General features: G+C 63.3%; 1 protein-coding gene across 4 annotated transcripts in view; it reads left to right on the top strand.

The window, feature by feature from the left end:
* The first annotated feature begins 839 nt into the window (after window positions 1–839).
* The window catches only part of CSNK1G1 (casein kinase 1 gamma 1), a 43,265-nt gene continuing 21,742 nt past the window's right edge, over window positions 840–22,362 (top strand). Inside the window, exons 1-4 of one of the 4 annotated variants that reach the window (XM_054169003.1) lie at window positions 840–1,130; window positions 3,777–3,817; window positions 7,684–7,753; window positions 16,847–16,998. In XM_054169003.1, the coding sequence (XP_054024978.1) occupies window positions 953–1,130; window positions 3,777–3,817; window positions 7,684–7,753; window positions 16,847–16,998 (441 nt within the window). In that variant the 5' untranslated portion in view covers window positions 840–952. The remainder of the gene's footprint in view (window positions 1,131–3,776; window positions 3,818–7,683; window positions 7,754–16,846; window positions 16,999–22,362) is intronic. The other 3 variants (XM_054169004.1, XM_054169001.1, XM_054169002.1) reach the window with 3 other exon arrangements.

Here is a 22,362-nt window from a genome sequence, read left to right as displayed (position 1 = left end):
CCTCTGCCTCTGTCCTTCCCCACTGTGGGCAATGAGAGCTGGGACAGCTCCTCAGCTGCTTGCACCAGGCCTGAGTGCTGCCACAGGCAGGGTGGCCTCATCCTGAGGGGAAGGCAGCCTCTGCCTGCCCTGGTGACCTGCTGGGGCTGTAGAAGGTCAGAGAGCATCCAGCCCACCCCCTGCCAGGGCAGGGCACCCAGGGCAGGGCACCCAGGAGCACAGCCAGGGGGGGATGGAGGCTCTCCACAGCAGGAGACTCCACAGCCTCTCTGGGCAGCCTGCTCCAGGCCTCCAGCAGCCTCACCCCAAAGAAGTTTCTCCTCATGCTGAGGTGGAACCTCCTGGGTCCCAGCCTGTGCCCATTGGTCCTGGTGCTGTCCCTGGGCACCCCCACAAGGAGCCTGGCACCTGCTGGGTGGCAGGCTGGGTGGCAGGCAGGGTGGCAGGCAGGGTGGCAGGCAGGGTGGCAGGCTGGGTGGCAGGCTGGGTGGCAGGCTGGGTGGCAGGCAGGGTGGCAGGCTGGGTGGCAGGCAGGGTGGCAGGCAGGGTGGCAGGCAGGGTGGCCATGGTGGGTGCTGGGTCGCTGGGGCCTGCCTGATCCTGGGGACCTCCTGCAGCCCCCTCGTGTCTGTGCTGCCCTGCTGACTCCTGACTTCCCCAGTGCTGGGGAGGCTCTGGCCCTCATGTGCCATGTCCTTGTGCTCTTGTCCCCAGGCAAGGAAGCCCAAGCAAGCTGCCCTGCTGGAGCCCTGGAGCACGGCCGCCCCCCGCCGCCCCCTCAGCATGCGATAGGAAGCCGGAGCCGCTGCCAAGACCCCTCCAGGCCTTTCCATGAGTGGCTCGGAGCCCACCTCCCATCCCTGTGCATTCACAGCCGTGCTGTAAGGAGCAGAGCAGTGTCCCCCCCGGGTGCTCGCTGCCAGCCCCCTGGCAGAGGCTGCTGACTCGGGCCATGGACCATCCTGGCCGGGAGAAGGATGAGAGGCAGCGGACGGCCAAAGGGATGCCGGGACGGAGCGGCCACGGCTCCCGCCCCAGCTCCTCCGCCTCCTCCGGGGTCCTCATGGTGGGACCCAACTTCAGAGTGGGCAAGAAGATTGGCTGTGGGAACTTTGGAGAGCTCAGGCTAGGTAAGAAGGGGCTGGGGTTTTGGTGGCCAGCTGCCTTTGGCCGGGCCAAGCTGGAGGGTCACTGCCTGAAGCCTTGGCCTGAGGGCTGCTGCCCAGAGGATGTGCCTCTGGCTCTTGGCCTTGGTGGGGGTCTTGGCATCAGCTCACTGGAGGGGCCAGAGATGGACATTTTTGAGCCATCCCCACGCTGAAGACTGTTCCCAGCACTCCAGGTGACAATAGCTTGGCTGCCTGCACCTCTGAACTCTTCCTCTTGACCATGGCTGCCCAGGGAGGTGCTGGAAGAAGTTCTTCCCCATGAGGGTGGTGAGAGCCTGGCACAGGCTGCCCAGGGAGGTGGTGGAAGAAGTTGTTGCCCATGAGGGTGGTGAGAGCCTGGCACAGGCTGCCCAGGGAGGTGGTGGAAGAACTTCTTCCTCATGAGGGTGGTGAGAGCCTGGCACAGGCTGCCCAGGGAGGTGGTGGAAGCCTCCTGCCTGGAGATGTTTGCAGCCAGGCTGGAGGTGGCTGTGAGCAGCCTGCTGTGGTGTGAGGTGTCCCTGCCCATGGCAGGGGGTTGGAGCTGGCTGAGCCTTGAGGTCCCTTCCAGCCCTGACAATCCTGTGATTATCTGAGGGTCTCCTTGGACTCTTCCCCATCTTCTCCATCCCACCTTCCACACTAACCTCAGGGCCCTAATTTCATGGCCTGCTCCAGCTGTCCCACCTCTTTGGCTGGCATTCAGCCCAGGTAGCTCAGGATTTGTGGTCCATTGGTCTCCTGGCCACCTAAGGGGCTGGTTCCATCAAGGCAGCATTTGTTTAGGAGGACTTAAGAGCCCAAGGTGCTGCACAGCTCTTAAATCCTCCTAAAGAAATGCTGATTGATTTTGAGAGGAGACTGGGAGAAGCAGGCTGCCAGAGAGGTTGTGGAGCCTCCTTCTCTGGAGGCTTTCAAGCCCCCCCTGGCTGTGTTCCTGTGTGCCCTGCCCTGGGTGCTCCTGCTCTGGCAGGGAGGTTGCTCTCTGGAGGTCCCTTCCAACCCCACCCTGCTGGGGTTGTTGGATCAGTGCAAGAAGAACCCACAGAGCAAGTTCCTGAGTAAGGAGGTGGTCTGGAGGCTCAGCTGGTGGCATCTCTTCCACAGCAGGGCCCCCACAGCAGCCTGCCCAGGATCACAATGGCCAGGGGTGGAGTTTGGACCTCTCCACAGAAGGAGGCTGCCCCCTCCCTGGAGGTGTTTCAGGCCAGGCTGGATGAGGCCCTGAGCAGCCTGTGCTGGAGGGAGGTGTCCCTGCCCCTGGCAGGGGCTGGAGCTGGCTGAGCTTCTTGTGGCTGAGGAAAACAGTGATGTTCCTGCAGGGTGAGAGGAACTGGCCTGGAGTTGTGCCAGGGGAGGCTTGGGTTGGAGAGGAGGAAGAATTCCTTTGGTGCCAGAGTGGTCAGGGGCTGGCAGAGGCTGCCCAGGGAGGTGGTGGAGTCCCCCTGGCTGGAGGTGCTGCAGAGCCCTGTGGCCATGGCAGCTGGGGCCATGGTGTGGTGGCCATGGTGGGGCTGGGCTGAGCTTGGCCTGGCTGAGCCTGGAGGCCTTCTCCAGCCCCAGCAGGTCTCTGGTTCTGTGGACTCCCAGGGCTGCCTTTGTGCTGCTGGCATGCACACAGCCTGTGTGCAGGGGGGGTGGGGGTGTGCTGAGTGGCTGCAGGGGTGGTGCTCAGAGGCCTCCTTGCTTGGCTGTGCAGCAGCAGGGAGCTGCTGAAGGTCTCTGCAGGCCCAGGGGGAAGTTGCTCAGAGTTAAGAGAGTTCAGGCAGAAGCAATCCTCTGCCTCTGTCCTTCCCCACTGTGGGCAGTGAGAGCTGGGACAGCTCCTCAGCTGCTTGCACCAGGCCTGAGTGCTGCCACAGGCAGGGTGGCCTCATCCTGAGGGGAAGGCAGCCTCTGCCTGCCCTGGTGACCTGCTGGGGCTGTAGAAGGTCAGAGAGCATCCAGCCCACCCCCTGCCAGGGCAGGGCACCCAGGGCAGGGCACCCAGGAGCACAGCCAGGGGGGGTTGGAGGCTCTCCACAGCAAGAGACTCCACAACCTCTCTGGGCAGCCTGCTCCAGGCCTCCAGCAGCCTCACCCCAAAGAAGTTTCTCCTCATGCTGAGGTGGAACCTCCTGGGTCCCAGCCTGTGCCCATTGCTCCTTGTCCTGCCCCTGGGCACCACCAAACAGAGCCTGGCACCTCCATCCTGACCCCCAGCCCTCAGCTATTGAGAGACATTGATCAGGTCCCTCTCAGCCTTCTCCTCTCCACACTGCCCAGCCCCAGGGCTCTCAGCCTCTCCTCCTCACACAGCTGTTCCAAGTCCCTTCAGCATCCTCACAGCCTCCATGGGACTCTCTTCAGTTCATCCATGTACCTCCTGAGCTGGGGAGCACAGAACTGGACACAATCCTCCAGGTGTGGTCTCAGCAGGGCAGAGCAGAGGGGAGGAGAACCTCCCTGGCCCTGCTGGCCACACTCTGCTGTGTGCCCCCCAGGCTCCCAGCTTGTTAGAGGCAGACCTTGCAGCAGGGCACTGAGCAGAGCCAGCTGCTGGCCATGGGTGCCACAGCTCTGCCTGCTGCCTCTGCCTGCAGCTCTTGGATGTGGAACTCAAAGATGTTTTCTATCTTCTCTTCACAGGTAAAAATCTCTACACCAATGAGTATGTAGCCATCAAACTGGTGAGTAGGAGCTCCAAGACTTCTGAAGTTACCCTGGGGGAAGCACTCAGACCAAAAGCAGCTTTGGTGGAACCATGGAATCACAGAACAGGCTGTGCTGGAAGGGACCCCAGAGCTCAGCCATGGGCAGGGACACCTCCCACCAGCACAGGCTGCTCAGGGCCTCATCCAGCCTGGCCTCAAACACCTCCAGGCAGGAGGCAGCCACAGCCTCCCTGGGCAACCTGTGCCAGTGTCTCCCCAGCCTCACTGACAAGCATTTCTTCCTCCTCTCCACTCTCAGCCTCCCCTCTCCCAGCTCAAAGCCATTGGCCCTCAGCCTGGCCCTCCCAGCCCTTCTCCACAGTCCCTCCCCAGCTCTCCTGGAGCCCTTCAGCTGCTGGGAGGCTGCTCTGAGCTCTGCCTGGAGCCTTCTCCTCTCCAGGCTGCACAGCCCCAACTCTCCCAGCCTGGCCCCACAGGGGAGGCTCTGCAGCCTCTGCTCCTCCTGGTGGCCTCCTCTTGGAGCCTCTCCAGCAGCTCCAGGTCCTGCTTGTGCTGGGGGCCCCAGAGCTGGAGGCAGTGCTGCAGGTGGGCTCTGAGCAGAGCAGAGCAGAGGGGCAGAATCCCCTCCCTGTGCTGCTGCTCTCCCTGCTCTGGCTGCAGCTCAGCACTCAGCCTGGCCTTGAACACCTCCAGGGAAGAGGCAGCCACAGCCTCCCTGGGCAACCTGTGCCAGAGTTCCTCTGCAGCCTCCTTTCAGGGAGCAGTAGGGAGCTATGAGGTCTCTCTCTGCCTCCTCTTCTCCAAGGCCAGCAGGCTGTGGTGCTGCCCTGCCTTGTGCCCCCTGCACACCAGGACCTCCAGCAGTCCCTGGCACTTTGCAGATGTTCTGTCTGCAGCTGCTGGCTCTTTCCTGCCCTCCTGCTCCTTGAGCACAGATCCAGGCCCTGTCATCTGCCCCTGCAGTAGTGACTCTGATGTGCTTCAGCTGCAGACTCCTGGCTGCCCAGCTGGGTTTGTCTGGCAGGACCTGGAGCCCTCCACATCCCAGCAGACCAAGGGGGACTTGCTGCATGAGCTCTGAGCACCTTCCAGCACCACACATCTCCTCTCCCCAGCTTCCTCCTTCTGTGGTGTGCAGTAGGTGGCAGAGGGCTGTGGGGCCTGGTTTGTCCAAGGCTGCTGGCAACGGGCAGGAGATGCTCCCTGAAGTAGACCAAACTGCCTGCAGGGCAGCTCAGGGTGCCCTGGGGTAGGGATCCACCCTGAGGAGGAGCCCTGCTGCTTGCTGAGCAGGAGGTGGGTTAGGGGCACCTGATGACAGCAAACAAGCTGTGGACACAGCCAGGGTGTGCTGCTGAAGCAGAGAATGGCTTGGGTTGGAAGGCACCTGCAGAGGTCACCCAGTTCCAAGCCCCCTGCAGTCAGCAGGGACATCCTCCACTAGAGCAGGCTGCTCACAGCCTGCTTAGCCTCACCTGGGATCAGTAAAGCTGCTCCTGGCCTTTCACAGGTGGTCCCACCAGCTGCAGCACCAGCAATGAGCACTGCCTGCCAGAGTGGTCTGGCAGAGGCTGCCCAGGGAGGTGGTGGAGTCCCCATGGCTGGAGGTGCTGCAGAGCCCTGTGGCCATGGCAGCTGGGGCCATGGTGTGCTTGGAGTGAATGACCTTAGAGGCCTTTTCCAACCAAACAGTGCTGTGAGAAGCAGCACCCAGACAGAAATTCAGCCCCTCTCAGAGCCACCTGGGTGAGTGCCCACTGCTGCCTGGCCCAGCAATCCTGCCTTGGGGGTGCTGGGGGAGGAGAAGCTCCACAGGAGCCAGCAGGGAGCACTTGCAGCCCAGAGAGCCAAGCAGAGCCTGGGCTGCAGCCAGAGAAGTGTGGCCAGCAGGGCCAGGGAGGGGATTCTGCCCCTCTGCTCCACTCTGCTGAGACCACAGTTGCAGCTCTGGGGCCAGCTCTGGAGCCTCTGGGCCAGGAAGGCTCTGGAGGGGCTGGAAGGTGTCCAGAGCAGGGCCAGGAGGAGGAGCAGAGGGCTGGAGCTGCTCTGCTCTGTAGACAGCCTGAGAGAGTTGGGGTTGTGCAGGCTGGAGAGGAGAAGGCTCCCAGGAGAGCTTCTGGTGGCCTTCCAGGAGCTGCAGGGGGCTGCAGGAAAGCTGGGGAGGGACTTTGGAGGGTGTCAGGGAGGGATAGGGGTCTGGGACACCTCTGAGGGGGGCAGGAATCAGGCTTGGGCCAGGGAGGCAGCAATGGGCACTGGCAGCCCAGAAGGCCAAGGGCAGCTGAGCTGAGCCTTCTGGGCTGCCAGTGCCCATTGCCAGAGGTGGAGGGAGAGGATCCAGAGGTGGAAGCCAGGCTGGCTGTGGCTGTGAGCAACCTGCTGTGGTGTGAGGTGTCCCTGCCCATGGCAGGGGGCTTGGAGCTGGCTGAGCTGTGGGGTCCCTTCCAGCCCTGACAACCCTAACCACAAACAATGCCAAGTGCCCACTTCTTGCTCCAGGCTGTGAAGTTCCCCTTGGCAGCAGCCTCCTTGCTGCCTGTGTGGCTCACAGGGAGCTGGCAGTGTGCTGAGGAGTGTGCAGACTTCTTCCCTGTGTGCAGAGAGGGCCTTCTGGGGTGCTCTGAGAGGTCTGAGTGGCAGCTGCTGGGCAGGTGCTGACATTTCCCTGTGCTCTCAGCAGCTCTCTGCCTGGGCCCTGGTGCCTGCTGTGCAGCCCTGTGGCTGTGGTCTGGCTTCACACCCAGGCACATGACTCAACACCCTCCACAGACAGAGGCCAGTGACCACCAAAGCTCCTGTGGGCAGCCACAGCCCACAGCATCAGCTTGGGGCTTCACCTCTTGCAGCCTGGCTGCTCCTCTGCCAGGGGCATGCTGCAGGAGCCAGCAGCTCCCCTCAGCAATCCTGCTGTGGCAGAGCTTTGTGCTGCCATCAGGAAGCTCTTCCTCCTCCTCCTCTTCCTCCTCCAGAGTGCAAGTCTCACTGCTTTTTGTGCTGCTCACATTGACCCTTAGCTGAGTGGGGAGTGGCTGAGAGCAGCCTGCAGGAGAAGGCCTTGGGGGGGTCAGGTGGTGACAGAGTCCCCAGGAGCCAGCACTGGGCCCTGGCAGCCCAGAGCCAGCTGAGTGCTGAGCTGCAGCCAGAGCAGGGAGAGCAGCAGCACAGGGAGGGGATTCTGCCCCTCTGCTCTGCTCTGCTCAGAGCCCACCTGCAGCACTGCCTCCAGCTCTGGGGCCCCCAGCACAAGCAGGACCTGGAGCTGCTGGAGAGGCTCCAGAGGAGGCCACCAGGAGGAGCAGAGGCTGCAGAGCCTCCCCTGTGGGGCCAGGCTGGGAGAGTTGGGGCTGTGCAGCCTGCAGAAGAGAAGGCTCCAGGCAGAGCTCAGAGCAGCCTCCCAGCAGCTGAAGGGCTCCAGGAGAGCTGGGGAGGGACTGTGGAGAAGGGCTGGGAGGGCCAGGCTGAGGGCCAATGGCTTTGAGCTGGGAGAGGGGAGACTGAGAGTGGAGAGGAGGAAGAAATTGTTGTGAGTGAGGGTGGGGAGACACTGGCACAGGTTGCCCAGGGAGGCTGTGGCTGCCTCCTGCCTGGAGGTGTTTCAGGCCAGGCTGGATGAGGCCCTGAGCAGCCTGTGCTGGTGGGAGGTGTCCCTGCCCGTGGCAGGGGCTGGAGCTGGCTGAGCTCTGGGGTCCCTTCCAGCCCCCTGGGAGGCTCCATGCAGTGATGGCCTCCTGCAGCCTGTTGTTAGCCTTCCAGGCCAGGCTGTGCTGTCTCCCAGCTGGAGGCAGTTGGGGCAGGCTGTGCTGGGGCAGGTTCCAGGTGCTAGGATGTTTCTGCAGCCAGGCTGCTCCTGACCAGGGGCCTTTGGGTGTTCTCTCTTGCAGGAACCCATCAAATCCCGAGCACCACAGCTCCACCTGGAGTACAGGTTCTACAAGCAGCTGGGCAGTGCAGGTAAGGCAAAGCTTCTGGCTCCTCCCTTGCTCCAGACCTCTCCTGCAGGCTTGGCTGGACAGCAGCTCCTGCCCTGGCTGCTCTGGGCAGCCTCCTGCTGCCTTTGGCAAAGGTTTGGTCAGCAGAGCATCACTGTGGTGTGGGTGATGGTGTGGGGCTAGGACCCTGAGCTGCGAGGGAGGACAGAGCTGTGGTGCCACAGGAGGTGGCAGGGGCAGGGCAGCTCTGTGTGTGCCAAGGGACAGCCCTGAGCCAGGAGGCACAAGTCTGAAAATGGTGTGAAACTCCAGAGGCTTTGCAGCAGTCTCACAGAATCACCAAGGTTGGAAGAGACCTCAGAGATCACAGAGTCCAACCTGTCCCCACAGACCTCATGGCTAGACCATGGCACCAAGGGCCACATCCAGTCCCCTCTTGAACACCTTCAGGGATGGGGACTCCACCACCTCCCTGGGCAGCACATCCCAATGGCTAACAACTCTCTCTGGGAAGAACTTTCTCCTCACCTCCAGCCTAAACCTCCCCTGGCACAGCTTAAGACTGTGTCCTCTTGTTCTGGTGCTGGGTGCCTGGGAGAAGAGCCCAACCCCCTCCTGGCTACAACCTCCCTTCAGGGAGTTGCAGAGGGCAATGAGGTCTCCCCTGAGCCTCCTCTTCTGCAGGCTAAGCAACCCCAGCTCCCTCAGCCTCTCCTCACAGGGCTGTGCTCAAGGCCTCTCCCCAGCCTTGTTGCCCTTCTCTGGACACCTTCAAGTCTCTCAAAGTCCTTCCTAAGCTGAGGGGCCCAGAACTGGACACAGCACTCAAGGTGTGGCCTAACCAGTGCAGAGTCCAGGGGCACAATGACTTCCCTGCTCCTGCTGGCCACACTCTTCCTGATGCAGGCCAGGATGCCCTTGGCCTTCTTGGCCCCCTGGGCACACTGCTGGCTCATGTTCAGGCAGCTGTCACTCAGCACCCCCAGGTCCCTCTCTGTTTGGCAGCTCTCAGCCACTCTGCCCCCAGCCTGTAGCTCTGCCTGGGGTTGCTGTGGCCAAAGTGCAGCACCTGGCCCTTGGACTTGTTGAATGCCATCCTGTTGGCCTCTGCCCATCTGTCCAGCCTGGCAAGGTCCCTCTGCAGAGCCCTTCAGCCCTCTAACTGACCAACCTCTGCTCCCAGCTTGGTGCCATCTGCACACTTGCTGCTGACTGACTCCCTCCCCTCATCCACAACCCTGAGCCTTTGGTGAGCTCTCCTCAGTCACAGCAGTGTCCTACAGCCCTGGGCCTCAGAGGCCTCTTTGTGACCATAGCCTGCAGCAGGCATCAAAGGCAGATCCCAGGAGAAGCCAAAGGTGCTGAGCTTTGGGGGTTTGTTGTTGGCTTGCTTTTTAGCAAAGTCTCTGATTTCCCCAGCAGAGGCCTTGAGCTTCCACCTGCTGCCATTGGGCTTCCCTGCCCTGAATTCCTGCTTGCTGCTCAAGCCAGCCCAGGCTTTGGCCTTGGGCTGCTTCCCCTGCCAGCATGGAGCACCCACTGCAGCAGGAGGTCTCTCCCAGTCTGAGAGCTTCTAAGCTCTTGCTGTGCCTTCCCTGCTCCTCCAGGCTCTTGACAGGCTGGAGAAGTGGCCCAGTGCCAGCTGCAGGAGGCTCAACAAGGCACAGGGCAAGGTCCTGCAGCTGGCTCGGGCCAAGGCCAGGCACAGCTCCAGGCTGGGTGCAGAGTGGGGGGAGAGCAGCCCTGGAGAAAGAGCCTTGGGGGTGCTGGGTGCTGAGCAGCTCCCCAGGAGCCAGCAGTGGCCTGAGGCAGCCCAGCAGGCAGCTGTGTGCTGGGCTGCAGCCAGAGCAGTGTGGGCAGCAGGGCAGCAGAGGGGATCCTGCCCCTTGGCTCTGCTCTGCTCAGACCTCCCCTCCAGTCCTGCCTCCAGCTCTGCTGTCCCCAGCACTGCTGTGGCCTCCTCTGGCCCTGCTCCACCAGCTCCCTGTGTGTGCTGAGGGCTCCAGAGCTGCCCCAGCACTGCAGGGAGGCCTCAGCAGAGCACAGCAGAGAGGCAGAATCCCCTCCCTGCCCCTGCTGCCCAGGGTGCTGGGGACCAGCCCAGGACAGGTTGGCTCTGGGCTGGCAGCACTCAGTGCCAGCTCATCTCCAGCTTTGCACCCCCCCAACACCCCCAGGACCTTCTCCTCAGGGCTGCTCTCAGTGAGTGCACTACTGAGGAGTTTAAAAGCTGATCAGATGTGGAGGCCTTGTCCTTGACTCTGCAGCTGGGTGACTCCTCTGCAGCTGGGTGACTCCTCTGCAGCTGGGTGACTCCTCTGCAGCTGGGTGGCTCTTCTGCAGCTGGCCGATGCCTCTGCAGCTGGGTGACTCCTCTGCAGCTGGCTGATGCCTCTGCAGCTGGCTGATGCCTCTGCAGCTGGGTGGCTCTTCTGCAGCTGGGTGGCTCTTCTGCAGCTGGGTGACTCCTCTGCAGCTGGCTGATGCTTCCTCTGCTGCTGCAGTGCCTCCCTCTATCCAGAGCCACTGGCAGGCCCTCTGCAGTGCCCTCCCTTCCCCCTCCCAGTGCAGGGACATTTGCTTCAGGAATGGCTTTGCACAGTTGCTCCCTGAAGTCTTCCAAGCCCCCAGCAGGGGAGGCCCAGGGCCTGCTGCCCAGTGACCATCTGCAGGCCTCTCCTGCCTGGCCGTGGGCTCCGCTCCTCGGTGCTGCGGCAGAGCCAGGCCCGGGGCAGGGAGCAGGGCGAGCAAGCGGCAGGCACAGGAGCCAGGACCTGATGGTCACTCTGTGGGGGGAGCTCAGGACAGGATGAGAGCTGCTTTTGCTTCCAGGTGGTCTGACATATGCTCCGTGTGCTGACCCACAGAGCTGGAGTGGGGCCAGCAGTCCCTGGGCAAAGGGGTTGTGTGCTCAGCCCGGAGCGCTGCCAGCGTCCTGCCCAGCCCTGGCACAGCTCTGAGGCTGCTCTGGGCCCCCCCCGCCAGCTGCCTGACCGCAGCTCAAGGCTGCTCTGGGCCCCCCCTGCCAGCTGCCTGACCGCAGCTCAAGGCGAGTGGCCTCCAGCTGCACCAGAGGGGCTTGAAGCTGGGTAGTAGGAGCAATTCACTTGCTGCCAGAACGGCCAAGCCCTGGAAGAGGCTGCCCAGGGAGGCGGTGCGGTGCCCCCCCCGGGGCTGTTGAACCATTGCGGCCTCGGCCCTGCGGCACAGCCTGCCCCGGGCGGCGCCGGGGAGCAGCAGGGGAGGCGGAGCCGGAGCCGGAGCCGCGGAGCTCTGCGGCTGCCCTCTGCCCGCAGCGGCTGAGGCACCCTGCCGGCCCGCCACGGGGCTGCGGGCAGGGGCTGCGGGGAGCAGGTGCAGGCAGGGGGCTGCAGGGAGCAGGTGCAGGCAGGGGGCTGCAGGGAGCAGGTGCAGGGAGGGGGCTGCAGGGAGGTGATGCAGGGAAGGGGCTGCAGGGAGCAGGTGCAGGGAGGGGGCTGCAGGGAGGTGATGCAGGGAAGGGGCTGCAGGGAGCAGGTGCAGGGAGGGGGCGGCAGGCAGGGGGCTGCAGGGAGCAGGTGCAGGGAGGGGGCTGCAGGGAAGGGGCTGCAGTGAGGTGATGCAGGGAAGGGGCTGCAGGCAGGGGGCTGCAGGGAGGTGATGCAGGGAAGGGGCTGCAGGGAGCAGGTGCAGGCAGGGAGCTGCAGGGAGGTGATGCAGGGAAGGGGCTGCAGGGAGATGCAGGGAAGGGGCTGCAGGGAGCAGGTGCAGGCAGGGAGCTGCAGGGAGGTGATGCAGGGAAGGGGCTGCAGGGAGCAGGTGCAGGCAGGGGGCTGCAGGGAGGTGATGCAGGGAAGGGGCTGCAGGGAGATGCAGGGAAGGGGCTGCAGGGAGCAGGTGCAGGCAGGGAGCTGCAGGGAGGTGATGCAGGGAAGGGGCTGCAGGGAGATGCAGGGAAGGGGCTGCAGGGAGCAGGTGCAGGCAGGGAGCTGCAGGGAGGTGATGCAGGGAAGGGGCTGCAGGGAGCAGGTGCAGGCAGGGGGCTGCAGGGAGGTGATGCAGGGACGGGGCTGCAGGGAGATGCAGGGAAGGGGCTGCAGGGAGCAGGTGCAGGCAGGGAGCTGCAGGGAGGTGATGCAGGGAAGGGGCTGCAGGGAGATGCAGGGAAGGGGCTGCAGGGAGCAGGTGCAGGCAGGGAGCTGCAGGGAGGTGATGCAGGGAAGGGGCTGCAGGGAGCAGGTGCAGGCAGGGGGCTGCAGGCAGGGGGCTGCAGGGAGATGCAGGGAAGGGGCTGCAGGGAGCAGGTGCAGGGAGGGGGCTGCAGGCAGGGGGCTGCAGGGAGGTGCAGGGAAGGGGCTGCAGGGAGCAGGTGCAGGGAGGGGGCTGCAGGCAGGGGGCTGCAGGGAGGTGCAGGGAAGGGGCTGCAGGGAGCAGGTGCAGGGAGGGGGCTGCAGGGAGGTGATGCAGGGAAGGGGCTGCAGGCAGGGAGCTGCAGGGAGGTGATGCAGGGAAGGGGCTGCAGGGAGGTGATGCAGGGAAGGGGCTGCAGGCAGGGAGCTGTCCCCAGCACTCTGCTTGCCCAGTGAGGTCACCTCTGCTGCTGGGCAGGCTCGGTGCTTGCTGTGGGACCTCCTGCTGCTGGGTTGCAGGGGAGCTGCCTGCTCACTGGGCAGGAAGGATGGAAGGTGGAGGCAACAGCCCAGCCTCACCTGCAGCCCCAGCAGCATCTGCACAGCTGCCTGCTGCTGCAGCCCAGGGGTCTGTTGCTGTTCCACCCCAGCCAGCAGCTGAGTGCTTTGTGCCTGCCTGCACTTCATACATTCATAGAATCACAGAGTGGGTTGGGCTGGAAGGGACCCCAGAGCTCAGCCAGCTCCAGCCCCTGCCACGGGCAGGGACACCTCCCACCAGCACAGGCTGCTCAGGGCCTCATCCAGCCTGGCCTGAAACACCTCCAGGCAGGAGGCAGCCACAGCCTCCCTGGGCAACCTGTGCCAGTGTCTCCCCACCCTCACTCACAACAATTTCTTCCTTCTCTCCACTCTCAGTCTCCCCTCTCCCAGCTCAAAGCCATTGGCCCTCAGCCTGTCCCTCCCAGCCCTTGTCCAGAGTCCTTCCCCAGCTCTCCTGCAGCCCTTCAGCTGCTGGGAGGCTGCTCTGAGCTCTGCCTGGAGCCTTCTCCATTGCTGACATTCTTCTCTCACTCTGCTGCCCTTGCTGTGCCCCAGCCCTGCTCTCCTCCCTGCAGGCAGCCCTGTCCTTTCCCAAGGGATTCTTTCCATCCCTGTTGCACAAGGCTGCCCTTCCCATTGCAATTAGGCAGCAGAGGTCATTTCAGTCAGGCTGGTGTGGGTGGATGTAAACAAGTCCCACTGGGGGAGCACCCTGAGGGGCCTGGAGTGACTTGAGGCCACCTAAGTGCTGGTTGCTGCAGCCCTCTGTAATTAGGGAGCGTGGAGGAAGGCTGCAGCCAGCCCCTGGCAGCTGCAGCTGCCCACTCCTGCTGCCCACCTCCAGAGCAGCACTGCTGTGGCTGGCAGGCAGGCCAGCAGCTCACCCCACAGCTGCCCTTTGCTTTGTGGGCACAAGCTAGGGGAGGGCAGGAGGCAGCAGCCTTGCCCCAAGCCGTCCCTGAGCCGCTAAAGCCTCTCCTGGCCCTGCTGCAGGGGATGCTCTCTGCAGCTCTCCATGCAGCCAGGCTGTGGAGCTGCACTGCAGCAGCAGCAACCACAGCTGCAGCCAGGACACCACCAGCACAGCCTCCTGGCCTGGCCCCAGCACCTCATGGCCAAGCTGCACACCAAGGGGGGGCCCAGGGAGCTCTGGAGCAGGATGGTCTCCTGGGGAGGGGACCTGGCACAGCTCAGCTTGGACTTAGCATGGGAGCATAGAATGGGCCAGGCCAGGAGGCACCTGCAGAGCTCACCCAAGCCCTGCAGCCAGCAGGGCCATCCCCAGCTGGATCAGGCTGCCCAGGGCCTCATCCAGCCTCACCTTGAACATCTCCAGGGCTGGGACCCCAACCCCCTCCCTGGGCAGCCTGCTGCAGTGCTCCAGCAGCCTCCTGGGGCACAACTTGTTCCTCACAGCCAATCTCAATCTGCTCTGCTCTGGCTTGAAGCCATTGCCCCTGGTGCTGTCCCTGCAGGCCTTTGGGAACAGTCTCTCTCCATCCTTCCTGTAGCTCTCTTCAGGCACTGGCAGGCTGCTCTGAGTTGTGCCTGGAGCCTTCTCATCCCCAGGCTGAACCCCCCCAGCTCCCTCAGCCTGGCCTCAGAGCAGAGCTGCTCCAAGCCCCTGAGCATTTTCCTGGCCTCCTCTGGAGCCTCTCCATCAGCTCCAGGTCCTTCCTGTGCTGAGGGCTCCAGGCCTGCACACAGCCCTGCAGGGGAGGTCTCAGCAGAGCACAGGGGCAGAATCTCCTCCCTGGTGCTGGCTGCTGGGTGGGCACTGCCCTCTGCAGCACACTGTGGCCTTGGCTGTGCCCTGCAGCAGTGCATGGGAGGTTCTGTTCCTGCAGCACTGGTCAGGGGCACTGCAGCCTCCTCCTCCCCAGGAGCTGCACAGCACAGAGGCACAGAGTGGCAGGGGCTGGAGGGAACCTCCAGAGATCCAGCCCCCTGCCAGAGCAGGGCACACAGGGCAGGGCACACAGGAGCAGAGCCAGGTGGGGCTGGAGGCTCTGCAGAGCAGGAGGCTCCACAGCCTCTCTGGGCAGCCTGCTCCAGGGCCCTGCAGCCTCCCTGGGGAGAAAATCTGTTCTCATGTTGAGGTGGAGTTTCCTGTGACTGAGTGCATCCATTGCCCCCTCCTGTCCCTGGGCATCCCTGAGCAGAGCCTGGCTCCAGCCTCTGACCCCCACCCCTCAGGTCCTGCCAGGCATGGGCCAGGTCCCCTCTCAGCCTTCTCCTCTCCAGGCCATGCAGCCCCAGGGCTCTCAGCCTCTCTTCACAGCAGAGGCTTTCCAGGCCCTTCAGCATCCCTGCAGCTCTCTGCTGAGCTCTCTCCAGCAGATCCCTGTCCCTCTGGCACTGGGGAGCCCAGAGCTGGGTGCAGTATTGCAGGTGTGCTGTCAGCAGGGCAGAGCAGAGGGGGCAGAAAAGCCTTCCTTGACCTGCTGGCCACTCTCTTCTTGATGCACCCAAGTGTACCATTGGCCTCCACACAACCAGAGCATGCTCTGAGCTGGAAGGGATCATTAGTGCTCATCCAGCCCAACCTCCCTGCAGCCAGCAGGGACAGCCCCAGCCAGAGCAGGTTGCTCAGAGCCCCAGCCAGCCTGACCTGCAGTGGTGCCAGGGGTCTGTGAGCTCCCTGGGATACCTGTTCCAGTGCCTCAGCACCCTCAGTCTAAACCATCCCCTCCCCCTCTGCACTCTGGAGCCCTCTCTCTCAGTTCAAAGCCATATTCAGTCCAAAGCCCAATCTTTGAGACTGGGAGTGTTGAGTTCCTAGAGAGAAGCATTTCCCAAGTGACCTCCCTGTGCAAGGTGACCCAAAGCTGATGTCCTGTGCAGGGGACCCTGGGGCTGCACAGCCTGCACCCTGGGGCTGTGTCTCATGTTGAACCATGCCCCTGCTCCAGACCCTAGAGCCTGCTCAGGGCTGCTGGGCTGAGTTCCTAACAGGAAGGGAAAATCCTTCCCCCTCCAACCCTGCCAAGAAACCTGCTGCTGCTGGGAGCTTTGGGATGCCTCAGAAGGAGACCTGGATCCACTGAGGGGCTGGAGCAGGGCCAGAGAAGGGCAGCAGAGCTGGGGAAGGGGCTGGGGAAGGGGCTGGGGAAGGGGCTGGGGAGGAGCAGCTGAGGGAGCTGGGGGGGGATTGGTGTGGAGCAGAGGAGGCTGAGGGAGACCTCATTGCTCTCTGCAGCTCCCTGAGAGGAGGCTGCAGGGAGCTGGGCTTGGGCTCTGCTCCCTAGGCTCAGGTGAGAGCAGGAGAGGAACTGGCCTGGAGTTGTGCCAGAGGAGGCTGAGGTTGGAGAGGAGGAAGAATTCCTTTGGTGCCAGAGTGGTCAGGGGCTGGCAGAGGCTGCCCAGGGAGGTGGTGGGCCACATAGTCAGTGGGCTGGAGCAGCTCTGCTCTGGGGACAGGCTGAGGGAGCTGGGGGGCTTCAGCCTGGAGAGGAGAAGGCTCCAGGCAGACCTCCAGGACCTTCCAGTGAGTTTGTCATCAAGTGACACCCCCAGGCCCTTCTCCTTCTGCTCCCCAGGCTCTGCTCTGCCAGCCTGACTGTGTGCTGCCAGTGCTGGCTGCAGCTGGGAGCTCCTCACCCCCAGGCCCTTCTCCCAGCTTGGCTGTGTGCTGCCAGTGCTGGCTGCAGCTGGGAGCTCCTCACCCCCAGGCCCTTCTCCCAGCCTGGCTGTGTGCTGCCAGTGCTGGTTGCAGCTGGGAGCTCCTCACCCCCAGGCCCTTCTCCTCCCAGCCTGGCTGTGTGGTGCCAGTGCTGGCTGCAGCTGGGAGCTCCTCACCCCCAGGCCCTTCTCCTCCCAGCCTGGCTGTGTGGTGCCAGTGCTGGCTGCAGCTGGGAGCTCCTCACCCCCAGGCCCTTCTCCTCCCAGCCTGGCTGTGTGGTGCCAGTGCTGGCTGCAGCTGGGAGCTCCTCACCCCCAGGCCCTTCTCCTCCCAGCCTGGCTGTGTGCTGCCAGTGCTGCCTGCAGCTGGGAGCTCCTCACCCCCAGGCCCTTCTCCTCCCAGCCTGGCTGTGTGGTGCCAGTGCTGGCTGCAGCTGGGAGCTCCTCACCCCCAGGCCCTTCTCCCAGCCTGGCTGTGTGGTGCCAGTGCTGCCTGCAGCTGGGAGCTCCTCACCCCCAGGCCCTTCTCCCAGCCTGGCTGTGTGGTGCCAGTGCTGCCTGCAGCTGGGAGCTCCTCACCTTGATCCCCAGGCTGGAGCTGGCCAAGCCAGGCACCTCCCTGTGGCCAGGCTGCTGCTTTGCAGGCTGCCCAGGGGTGCAGCTGAGCACAGCCTGCACTGAGCCAGCCTTCAGGGCACTCCTGGGGCCTGCTGGGGCTGAGCTGCTTGCTGGGCAGGAGCAGGCAGAAGGGGACTCAGCCTCAGGGCTGTGGGCAGCCAGGTGGCCCTACAGCAGGCAGGGTTTGGCTGCTGGCTGATCTCATTCCTTTCCTCTCCTTGCAGCTGAAGGCCTGCCCCAGGTGTATTACTTTGGACCCTGTGGGAAGTACAATGCCATGGTACTGGAGCTGCTGGGGCCTAGCCTGGAGGATTTGTTTGACCTCTGTGACAGGACATTCACGCTGAAAACGGTGCTGATGATTGCCATCCAGCTGGTGAGTAACAGCTGGCACCTGCCTGGGCCCCTGCCTGGGCACCTCCCAGGGCACCCAGCCTGGGGCTGGCACGCAGCAAAGCCCAGCAGCCTCTGCTGATGGCAGGCACCCACAGAATGGGCTGGGTTAGGGCTTGCCAGACATCTGGGCCAGATCTCCTGCCAGGAGCAGGGACACCTTCCACTGGGTGCTCAAAGCCCCATCCAGCCTGACCCTGAATGCTTCCAGTCAGGAGCAGCTGGCCAGGAGCAGGCAGGGTGAGCCTGCAGCACAGGAGGCCAAGGGCAGCACTGCCAGCAGAGCCACAGAGGAGATTCTGCCCCTGTGCTCTGCTGAGACCTCCCCTGCAGGGCTGTGTGCAGGCCTGGAGCCCTCAGCACAGGAAGGACCTGGAGCTGATGGAGAGGCTCCAGAGGAGGCCAGGAAAATGCTCAGGGGCTTGGAGCAGCTCTGCTCTGAGGCCAGGCTGAGGGAGCTGGGGGGGTTCAGCCTGGGGATGAGAAGGCTCCAGGCAGACCTCAGAGCAGCCTGCCAGTGCCTGAAGAGAGCTACAGGAAGGCTGCAGAGAGACTGTTCCCAAAGGCCTGCAGGGACAGCACCAGGGGCTATGGCTTCAAGCCAGAGCAGAGCAGATTGAGATTGGCTGTGAGGAACAAATTCTGCCCCAGGAGGCTGCTGGAGCACTGCAGCAGGCTGCCCAGGGAGGGGGCTGAGGCTCCAGCCCTGGAGATGTTCAAGGTGAGGCTGGATGAGGCCCTGGGCAGCCTGATCCAGCTGGGGATGGCCCTGCTGGCTGCAGGGCTTGGGTGAGCTCTGCAGGTGCCTCCTGGCCTGGCCCATCCTGTGACTGATTCTGTGGGACAGCCACAGCCTCAGCACACTCAGCACAGAATCCCAGAAAGGCTCAGGCTGGAAGGGGCCTCACAGAGCATCTGCTCCAACCCCTGCCATGCCCAGGGACACCTCTCAGCTACACTCAGCTGCTCAGGGCCTCATCCAGTCTGGCCTTGAGCACCCCCAGGCAGGAGGCAGCCACAGCCTCCCTGGGCAGCCTGTGCCAGAGCCTCAGCACCCTCACACTGAAGAGCTTCTTCCTCAGCTCCAGTCTGACCCTGCTCTGCCTCAGCTCCAAACCCTTCCCCCTTGGCCTGGCTCTGGACACCCTCAGGAAGCCTCTCTGCAGCCTGCAGGCTGCCTCCAGGCTCTGGGCAGCAGCTGAAGGGATCCTGGGGGAATGTTGGAGAATTTCTTCCTTATGTCCAGCCTCAGTCTGCCAGGTTGCAAACACTGCTCCTGGTCCTGTCCCTGCCCCTGCAGGCCTGAGCAAAACCTCTGTCTCCATCTCTCTGATCCCAGAAGGCTTCTCAGCTCTGGGAGCACTCTTTGAAGGTGACATTATGCTGATGAGCAAACTGCTGGTGTGGCAGAGCCTGTGAAGCTGCATTCCTCTAGCCCTGTGTCCTCTGCCCCTCACAAGGCCTTGCCCCAGGCTCTGCCCCAGCTCCCTCCCTCTGTTTGGACACCCCCAGAGCACCTCTCTCCTTACCCACCCCTGGGACACCCTCCCACACCCCTACCAGTCCCACTGCCTGGGTGCCACCAGGCTGCTCAGGGAACAGAACCTCTCTGAGTGCTGGGAGCTGAGCTGTGCTTGGCCAAAGTACCAACACTGGAGGTCTCTGTCTGGGTCAGAATTGGTCCAAGTCAGCCAAAGGGTTTGAAGAACTAACAGCTGGAGAGTCCCAAAGGTGTGGGCAGCAGCAGCACAGAGGCCCTGAGCTGCCAGAGTAGGAAGAGCAGAGAGCTGCCCCTGGGCAGGAAGAACAAGCTGCAGCAGCACAGGCTGGGAGGGGATCTGCTGGGGAGCAGCCCCAAGGAGAAGCTCCTGGGAGTGCTGGGGGGCAGCAAGGTCTGCATGGGACAGCAATGTGCCCTGGGGGCCAAGAAGGCCAAGGGGGTCCTGGAGGGCACTCAGCAGAGTGTGGCCAGCAGGGCCAGGGAGGTTCTCCTCCCCCTCTGCTCTGCCCTGCTGAGACCTCCCCTGGAATATTGCATCCAGCTGTGGGCTCCCCAGCTCAGGAGGGACAGGGATCTGCTGGAGAGAGGCCAAGGGAGGCTCCAAGGGTGCTGCAGGGCCTGGAGCACTGCTGGTGAGGAGAGGCTGAGAGCCCTGGGGGTGTTCAGTGTGGAGAGGAGAAGGCTGAGAGGGATCTGATCAATGTCCCTCAATAGCTGAGGGCTGGGGGTCAGGAAGGGAGGGACAGGGACAGCCTCTGCTCACTGTGCCCTGGGACAGGCCAAGGAGCAGGGGATGGAAACTGCAGCACATCACCACCACTGATGGGCACCAGCTCCCCCTCACCACCACTGATGGGCACCAGCTCCCCATCTCCAGCAGCTCTGGGTGGGACAAGCATCTTGCTGGGTGAACAAGGCCTGGAGACCCTTGCAGGAAGCACCTTGCTGGCTTGCAGGGTGTCCTGCAGCCACTGCTGGCTGCATGCAGCTCCCCCAGCAGCAGCTCACAAAGCATCCAGGCAGGGTGGAAGCAGAGAAGGAGGAAGCTGAGGGCCAGCAGCATCCTAGGCAGCCCAAAAGGCTCTGCCCTGCTGCCTGAGGAGCACCAAGTGCTGCAGGAGGCTCTGCTGGAGCCAGGAGCTGTTAAGGAGCAAACCAAAGAGGCTGTGCTCAGGTCCTGACTTTGCAGTTGGCATCTCCAAGAACAGAGCCTTTGGGGGAGCAGGGAGAGACTGATGGGGTCCTGAACTCCTGCTGGGAAGCAGGGCTGAGAGCCCTGGTGGGGTTAGCTCTCAGCCAGGTGAGGATCCAAGGGCTGGGAGGATGCTGAAGGTCCTGGAGCAGATCTCTTAGGGGGAGAGGCTGAGAGCCCTGGGGCTGTTTAGCCTGGAGAGGAGGAGGCTGAGGGGACCTGATCAATGTCTCTCAATAGCTGAGGGCTGGCTGGCAGCAGGATGGGGCCAGGCTCTGTTTGGTGGTGCCCAGGGACAGGACAAGGAACTAAGGGCACAAGCTGGGACCCAGGAGGTTCCACCTCAGCATGAGGAGAAACTTCTTTGGGGTGAGGCTGCTGGAGGCCTGGAGCAGGCTGCCCAGAGAGGTTGTGGAGTCTCTTGTGGAGCCTTCCCAGCCCTGTCTGAATGTGTTCCTGTGTGCCCTGCCCTGGGTGCCCTGCTCTGGTGGGGGTTGGACTTTGTCTCTAGAGGTCCCTTCCTACCCCTCCCAGTCTGTGATTCTGTGCTCTGTACAGAGGAAGAGAGAGAGTCACAGAGTGGTTTGGGTTGGAAGGGACCTGAGAGACCATCCAGTGCCAAGCCCTTGCCTGGATTTGCCAGCTGGGAATGGCTCTGTTAGGCCTAGAAAGCAAGGAGCAGCTGGAGTCAGCCCAGCAGTTCCCATGGGGGAGCCAAGGAGGGCAGCTGGAGGCCCTGGCTGTGGGGTGCTGCTGGGCACAAGCTGGCTGAGGATGGAAGGGGCCTCAGCCATGGTGCCCTGCAAGCTGGCACACCTCCCCGCTAGATCAGCTCGCCCAAGGCCTGCAGAGCTCCAGCCTGCCCTGAGCTGGGGGCCTGCCTGTTGCAGTGCAGCACTGCTGACCCCCAGGCAGCTGCAGCCCTGCTGCAGTCAGGCTGTGAGGGCCAGCGCAGCAGAGCCGCAGTGACCTCTGCCGGCTGAGCTCCTCAGCACACAGCCTGCCCTGGGGGAGCTTGGCAGGGCTGGCTGAGGGCAAAGGGCCTCAAAAAGCCACCAGGCCCTGCAAGGCATGAGCCAGGGCAGCCATCAGCGCTGCAGCCACAGGCAGCAGCAGCACTGTGCAGCTGGCACCAAGCTGAGTGGTGCTGTCCATGTGCCAGAGGGACCTGGACAGGCTGCAGAGGTGGGGACCAGGAGAACCTCCTGAGGTCCAACAAGAGCCAGTGCAGGTCCTGCACCTGGGCTGAGCAATCCTCACTGGCAGTGCAGGCTGGGGGAGGAGGAGGCAGAAAGCAGCCCTGAGGAAAAGGACTTGGGGGTGCTGGGGGGGGAGGAGCTGGCCAGGAGCAGGCAGGGTGAGCCTGCAGCACAGGAGGCCAAGGGCAGCATCCAGAGCAGCATGGCCAGAGATGGAGGGAGAGGATCCTGCCACTCTGCTCTGCTGTGAGACATCACCTGGAGCCCTCAGCACAGGAAGGACCTGGAGCTGATGGAGAGGCCATGAAAATGCTCAGGGGCTTGGAGCAGCTCTGCTCTGAGGCCAGGCTGAGGGAGCTGGGGGGGTTCAGCCTGGAGAAGAGAAGGCTCCAGGCACAACTCAGAGCAACCTTCCAGTGCCTGAAGGGGGCTACCAGAAAGCTGCTGCAGAGATTGTTCCTCATGGCCAACCTGCCCCTCCCCTGGAGCAACCTGGGGCCATTTCTTCCCTTTTTGTTACTTGGGAGCAGAGCCCAAGCCCAGCTCCCTGCAGCCTCCTCTCAGGGAGCTGCAGAGAGCAATGAGGTCTCCCTCAGCCTCCTCTGCTCCACACCAACCCCCCCCAGCTCCCTCAGCTGCTCCTCCCCAGCCCCTTCCCCAGCTCTGCTGCCCTTCTCTGGCCCTGCTCCAGCCTCTCAGTGTGCTGCTGGCAGTGAGGAGCCAGAGCTGCAGCCAGCACTCAAGGTGCAGCCTCAGCAGTGCCCTGCACAGGGCACAGTCCCTGCCCTGCTCCTGCTGCCCACCCCAGTGCTGCTCCAGGCCAGGCTGCTGGTGGCCTCCTTGCCCACCTGGGCACTGCTGGCTCCTCTCCAGCTGCTGGCACCCAGCACCCCCAGGGCCTTTCCTGCTGGGCACTCTGCCACTCTGCCCCAGGCCTGCAGCCTCCATGGGGCTGTTGTGCCCCAGGAGCAGGATCCAGCCCTTGGCCTTGCTGAACCTCATCCCAGTGGCTTCAGCCCTTAGATCCAGCCTGGCCAGGTCCCTGTGATGAGCATCTCATTCATCTCATCCTCCTCTCATTAATGTCCTCCTCAGAATGATCAGCCTCTGACTGGGATGCCTTGGCAGAGGGCTCTCACCCTGCATCACCTCCCAGGTGTGGAGCTGCCCTTTCACCTTCCCTGCTCCATCTTTCTGGCCCAACAAAGCCAGGCAGAAGCTGGGAAAGCCTCCAGCCCTTCCTGGTGCCCCAGCAAGGAGATGAATTGTTGTTTTCAGCCAGTGCTGAGGGTTGTGAAGCTTCTGGCTGCCCCAAAAGCTCCTTCCACGGAGGATCTGGCACGGCTGAGACAACAGCAGATGGGCTGAGGGAGGGAGGTGGTGAGACACAGAGCAACAAGGGAAGGCTGTGGGCAGGAGAAGAGCTCCTGGGAACTGGCTGAGTGTGTTTGAGAT

Source organism: Dryobates pubescens, chromosome 17 (assembly GCF_014839835.1).
Source record: "Dryobates pubescens isolate bDryPub1 chromosome 17, bDryPub1.pri, whole genome shotgun sequence".
Taxonomy (NCBI): domain Eukaryota; kingdom Metazoa; phylum Chordata; class Aves; order Piciformes; family Picidae; genus Dryobates; species Dryobates pubescens.
This window is presented reverse-complemented; position numbering and strand designations above follow the sequence as displayed.